Source organism: Vanacampus margaritifer, chromosome 5, assembly GCF_051991255.1.
Source record: "Vanacampus margaritifer isolate UIUO_Vmar chromosome 5, RoL_Vmar_1.0, whole genome shotgun sequence".
Taxonomy (NCBI): Eukaryota; Metazoa; Chordata; class Actinopteri; order Syngnathiformes; family Syngnathidae; genus Vanacampus; species Vanacampus margaritifer.
Genome location: NC_135436.1, coordinates 10,384,163 through 10,390,922, shown reverse-complemented (window position 1 = coordinate 10,390,922; position 6,760 = coordinate 10,384,163). Strand labels below are relative to the sequence as shown.

At 40.6% G+C, this 6,760-nt stretch overlaps 1 protein-coding gene across 1 annotated transcript; it reads left to right on the top strand.

The window, feature by feature from the left end:
* Positions 1 to 675: 675 nt before the first annotated feature.
* On the top strand, positions 676 to 3,075 carry kcne4 (potassium voltage-gated channel, Isk-related family, member 4). Its single transcript, XM_077565017.1, has 2 exons — positions 676 to 731; positions 1,120 to 3,075. Exon 2 carries the CDS (start codon positions 1,147 to 1,149, stop codon positions 1,657 to 1,659), a length of 513 nt encoding a protein of 170 aa, XP_077421143.1. The 5' UTR covers positions 676 to 731; positions 1,120 to 1,146; the 3' UTR covers positions 1,660 to 3,075.
* Positions 3,076 to 6,760: the final 3,685 nt, after the last annotated feature.

Sequence of the window (6,760 nt, the reverse complement as noted above, 5' to 3'; positions counted from 1 at the left end):
ATTTACAGTACCGTAAAAAAAAAAAAAAAAGTATTTGTAAGCCCTCTGTAAAGTATTTTTTGTGTGCAAAGTTTACCTTTTAATGTCATCAAATAATCAGACAAAAGATAACACAAGTAAGCATAAAATGCAGTTTTAAAAAGCTGGGGGGGGATACGAAAAGCTAAAAATCTACAAAAACAATTGTGTATCATTAATTAAATACTTGTATGTGTATAGGAAAAGATCCCCTAGTTTCAAAAGATAGCTCATTATAATACATTCTGTGTGTTAGCTCACATTTTTGTCAAAATTGAATGGCATTGTTAAAAAAAGGTTCCGCACCAACAATTCTGTCTTCATGAATCTAGCCACTCGTTTAACAATGCATTTACAATTGTTGTTGTCAATGGTGTACAACTGCACTACTGAAACGTGCTTTGAATACGTTGCATGCTTCTACAGCCAAATTATGTAACGAAAATTCTGAAAATGTCTCAAAGTTTTGGATGGAGTTGTCTATCCCAACAGCCGCAAATGAGACGACGTTCTATGTTTTTTTTAAGATTTCCACATGCAGGCACAGACACAAGCCATGTTACACAGACGGCCCTCTCCACGTGACTCACAGTTGGGATAGGGGGTGGCGACTCTGTATAAATAATGTCATCCTTGGAGAACATCTGCCAAACTCCAGAAGAGCTCCAAGAAGTTGCTCGTTCAACGCTCATGAAATTTGACTCCTCGTTTTGGTGAGTTAACAAGTAATCTTTTCAATGTGTTTCAAGATAATTTATGTTGGTTTATATGAAGAAGAAAAAAATATGTTTAATCTCTATTGCCTCTTATAAATACTGTGAAGTTTTGTTTCACACAAATACCTAATGAGCAACTTAAACTGACGTCTGTAAAGTGAATAAGGTAATGTTAGAGAGAGAGAGAAAGAGAGAGAGAGAGAGAGAGAGAGCAGATAGTTCGATCAAAATATGAAGACCCACTCGTGATCCAGCAGATGGTGCTGCTTTATTTTCCATAGCCTACTTCCAATTTAATACAGATTAATTACAAAATTTGTGTATGTTTGTGCATGTTTCATGTTTGAGGGACAACTATATCCAAACGGATTTAATTTTCTTTTAGTTTATCAAGCGAGGCTTCTGTGACAAGATGGTGCACCTGGAGAACTCCACTCAGTCTTCCCCACACGCCCCTCTTCGCACACAGGCGGCGCCAAACAGCGGGAACGCGTACTTGTACGTTTTAATCGTCATCTCTTTCTACGGAGTCTTCCTCTGTGGCATCATGCTGGGCTACTTCCACTCCAAGAGGAAGGAGAAGAGGAGGACCAACATTTTCACGCGCCTCGTTCACGAGGAGGAGAAACGGGAGTGGGGCGCGCTCCCCAAGAAGCACAGCCTCTCCTTCCCGGAGGAGGCCGCCCCGGGGGGGCGCTCTTTGAACCTAGCGTTATCGTTCTCTGGTAACCACGGCAACCTCTTCGGACATCTACGTCACGAGAGCGCGCTGCCCTCTCCGCTTGCGTGCGCGCTCTGCACGGAGCAAAGCAGCGTCAGCTCCCTGTGCTCTTCCGCGGACACGCGCTTGGCCATCGAGGAGGAGGAATCGGACAGCGGAACCGGGGAGGGTCCGGATGAGACCCCCAAGGGGGCAGTGGAGTGAGGACTCCGGCTGAAAAGAACGGAAGGAAGAATCGCACGATTCAAGGCCGTCAGGGCCATATTGCCTAATGATGTTCAAGAACCAGATGTGCACTCACACTTACTTTAACCCTGAAGAACCCACCGGGTCAAATTTGGCCCCTATAAATTCTGCTACTCAAATAACAAAGACCTTTTTTTTTTTTTTACAAATTTAACATCAAAAGTCCAGAGTGCCAATTCTGACTCCTGCATGGGGCCATCTAGTGGATGAATATTACACTTACATGAGCCAGAGTGGTGGTGACAAGATGGCTGGCAACATGCTGTTTTGTTGAGCTGGAAATCAATCCAAACAAAACCATCTTCTCAGCAAACCATCAGATGGTAAAATTGTGTTTTTTTGTTAATCTATTTCATATCATGTTGCAGAATGCCTAGGAGTATGTTATATATATATATATATATATATATATATATATATATATATATATATATATATATATATATAAATTAGCAACTCTGAGCTAGTTCAAAAAACAAGGGTTAAAAAAACATATATTTTGGTATTCAGTGAACTTATAGCAGTCATTTAATGTATAATTCATAATTTTCCAAAGAAGAAAAGGGTTCTTGGGTTCTCCAGGGTTAAAGTGCGGATTGTCCAATGAAAGATTCTGGTAAAAGTGGGCGTTCTGATTCAACTCTTTAGCCTACTGAAGAAAAAGTAAAAAAGTGCAGATTCTGAGATAGGCCTACTTAAGTACAAAAGTAAAACATAATAAATAAAATGTTACCTCAGACACAATGCCTTTTTTTCAAAACTTGGCACAACAACAAAAAGTGCACACAATTACTTAGTTTTCCATTGTGCTCGTACTGCGGAGAGAAAAAAAACCTAAGCAGGACAGAGCTTTGCTGTAAATTAAATTTTGACAGGGACTGAACTGATAACATGTCGGAATCCTTGTCCAAAATTAGACCCAAAACGTCACGTTTGTCCAACCATATTGCATCGTCAAATAGAGCAAGCCGTTTTCAACACTTTAGATTGGTTAATAATTAACACCCACAAGTGATGAATCGAAAAATCGTATCGTTACACAAATGTTCCCCTTGTGGGATTGTGGTCGTCTAAGATCATTCATATTAAGTGTTTAGCATGATCCACGCACACATCAGCTCAGAAATGAGTATATTCTTGTGTTTTATCGTAGCAGCAAAATAAATTAAGCCGTTTTTTTTTTTTTAATCAAGGATAAGTGGGGCAGTGCTTCACTATCCAGCTAATGGTACAATGATGTTTATTATGTTTTACTTTCCATTTTTACATTATCTGTTAATAGAGACTGCTGATAGTACAGACTGTGTAATTGCTTATCTCGTTGGGTGATTCAATTGTGCAACTAATGTATAAAGAAAAAAAAGAAAAAAAAGAGACTTGTTTCATCCATCGTAATGCTATCCATGCTTTTTTTGGGATAGTGAAAGGGAAAAACAATCCAAGCAATTCTGCTGTGATTGCTGAAATGCCATTTCACGTGTGATATAGATTGTATTCATTGTCTGTGCTGTTATACATGTTTAAAAATAGTGAGTTTGAAAACAGGGCACCAATTGTCTTGGCCTACCATAGTTGTTTGTGCCCCATTTATGTTAAAAACACCTCGAGGTTGGATTGCTTTTTTGTATTCTCTTCTGAAGTATCTGTGCCTTGCCTCTCTGCAACCCCTCTAATTTGGGTTGATGACTCATCCTGCAGGATATCCAAGGAACCTGCCATCTTCTTTTGGCTCAGTGAACTGAAACTGATTCCCCCTTTCTCTATTATTCTCTAGTGATAAAATGCACCTGGAACGCACTTGAAAGATTGTTAATAGACCTGTTTGTCTGTCTGTCAGCAAATGTATATTTTAGCTTCCTGATATGCGCTCTGATAATCTATGGAGTAAATATGCATGATCACTATAGCGCACATGTAAATGTTAGTATTTGTCACCATGTAAGACTTAATTTAAGAGGCAGGGAAGAAAAATAAATGGTTTACTTTGTACAATACAGAAATACATGCAGAGCTCTCGTTTTGTTGTTATACAGCACTGTACCAATAGGGGGCAGTCTTGTAGCGGTTATTCAATGAACCAGTAGAATGAGGGTCAAATGAGAGGGAAGAAATTATTGTGTCCATGTTATTTTTGGAACTAACCTTCCGCATATGGAGGTAAATATGGTGCAAAACTAACTTGTAAAAAAAAAAGTCTAAATTTGTATCTGTAAAAGTCGTGATTTGTACCTGTAAAAAAAAAAAATTGTATCTGTAATAAAAATTTGTACCTGTAAAAATTTTTTTTGTATCTGTAATAAAAATTTGTACCTGTAAAAAAAAAATGTGTATGTGTAAAAAAAATGTGTATCTGTAAAAACAAATTTGTACCTGTAAAAGTCATGATTTGTACCTGTACAAAAAAAAAATTGTACCTGTACTGAAAGTGTAAATTTGTATCTGTAAAAGTTGTGATTTGTACTTGTAGAAATGACAACTTGTAGTCAAAGAAGTCGCCACTAGGTGTCACAAGTGTTTTTTCTGCTGCTTTCCAGTGACGTGAGTTTTGCACCAAATGTACCGCGACGTATGGGGCAAATTGATTTGTACTTGTAGAGCGCCGTGATTTGTACTCGTAGAGAAGGGGGCGGGCCTCTGGTGCAATGGATGGTTGTTTTGACCAATCAAGTGAGAACTTCTCGATGATACCTCAAGGAGTGTATTGACACATTACACAAACTGTATTGACACTGTATTGACACTGTCACTCAATAGTGACCTCTGCTGTAGATCTAAAATCATTGCAGATAAACAAAATGAAAATAAGATGGTAAAACGTGCATGCTGTAAACGTTAATATTAGCTTATGAATTTATATTTATAAAATAAATTTAATAAATTTTATTTATTCACTTGCTAGTCTTTTACTTAAAATATGATCTCATCTTTGTATAATTTCAGTTGGTCCATTTGCTTGCTGAGTTAAGTTGTTTATTAGATGCTCATAGGAGTTGGCTTGTAAAATATAGCAAATTTGTATGTAATAAAACAATATTAACAACAACAATATAATATATATATATATATATATATATATATATATATATATATATAATATAAAAATAAAATAAAATAAAATAAAATAAATAATACAAGTTAAAATGTTTAACTTCTCTATGGGATTTTGTTAAAAGTTTTAAACCATATGTAATAACACACTAAAAACAGATTCTGTCATACATTTTTATTGAAAAACAAAAGTTTTTGAAGTGTGATTGCTCCAAGGCGATTTCTCCTCTTGGACACCAGTTCCCATGCCTTAGAGAACACTCGTTCGCAGGGAACAGAGGAAGCTGGCGTGCATAAATATTTAAGTGCCAGTTGATAAAGGTGTGGATACTTTCTTTGATCAAAATGATTCCAGACTTGTGAAAATTTTCTAGAACGATCCATGAGTGGAAGCAAACAAAAATCCAACAGGCACAGGTACAGGTAGTGATGGGACGAACAACACTGGCGCGCCAGCACTGTGCAGAGTGCGCAAGTGTGAAACCCCGTATCGGCGCGTGTATCGCTTTAATAAAAAAATCGCGTGACCGAAACAGGAAGTGTGTCGTTTGGATGTGCCGCGCCAAATTGTATTTATAGGTAGACAAACTGTATCAACATGTTGCGTGTTTGTTGGATGGATATTAAACTGTTTGCTGTTGCTGTAAATTTACCTGTACCTGTTCTAATTTTCCGGCTTTCTGCCATCCCATCCCATTCAAAATGGGTTAGTTATTGCCCCAAATCTCCCAGCCCACAGAGACGCCTCTGTGTCCATGCATTTTCCATGGGCGGGGAGACTTTTAACGTCCCGCTCCACGCCGGTGCAACATTTTCCGGCAACTGCCAAACCATCCCATTCGTAATGGGTTTGTTACTGCCCCAGTTCACTCAGCCCACAGAGACGCTTCTTGTCCGTGCACTTTCTGACACCTTCATCGGACATCTGTACCGCCAGGAAACAGATCTCTTTTTCAGGGAGAGGTTTTTTAGACACACACCCTGTGGGCATCACGTTGGCCGATCAAGCTCGTTACCAGCGGTACAATGACAGGACCGCTGCGGTCCTCCACCAGAGTTTCCTCTGGGTTCGCCCTAATCGGGCATAGTTCACCATCTTTTGCAACATTTATCTGCCTTCTGCCATCCCATCCCATTCATAATGGGTTAGTTATTGCCCCAAGCCTCCCAGCCCACAGAGACGCCTCTGTGTCCATGCGTTTTCCATGGGCAGGGGAGACTTTTAACATCCCGATCCACGCCGGCGCAACATTTTCCGGCCATCTGCCAAACCATCCCATTCGTAATGGGTTTGTTACTGCCCCAGTTCACTCAGCCCACAGAGACGCTTCTGTGTCCATGCACTTTCTGACACCTTCGTCGGACACCTGTACCGCCACGCAACAGATCTCTTTTTCAGGGAGAGGTTTTTTAGACACACATCCTGTGGGCATCACGTTGGCCGGTCAAGCTCGTTACGAGTGGTACAATGACAGGACCGCTGCGGGCCTCCACCAGAGTTTCCTCTGGGTTCGCCCTGCTCGGGCATAGTTCACCATCTTTTGCAACATTTTCCGGCCTTCTGCCATCCCATCCCATTCATAATGGGTAAGTTATTGGCCCAAATCTCCCAGCCCACAGAGACACCTCTCTGTCCATGCATTTTCCATGGGCAGGGGAGACTTTTAACGTCCCGCTCCACGCCGGCGCAACATTTTCCGGCCGTCTGCCAAACCATCCCATTCGTAATAAGTTTGTTACTGCCCCAGTTCACTCAGCCCACAGAGACGCCTCTGTGTCCGTGCTCTTTCTGACACCTTCATCGGACACCTGTGCCGCCACGCAAAAGATCTCTTTTTCAGGGAGAGGTTTATTAGACACACACCCTGTGGGCATCACGTTGGCCGATCAAGCTCGTTACCAGCGGTACAATGACAGGACCGCTGCGGTCCTCCACCAGAGTTTCCTCTGGGTTCGCCCTAATCGGGCATAGTTCACCATCTTTTGCAACATTTACCTGCCTTCTGCCATC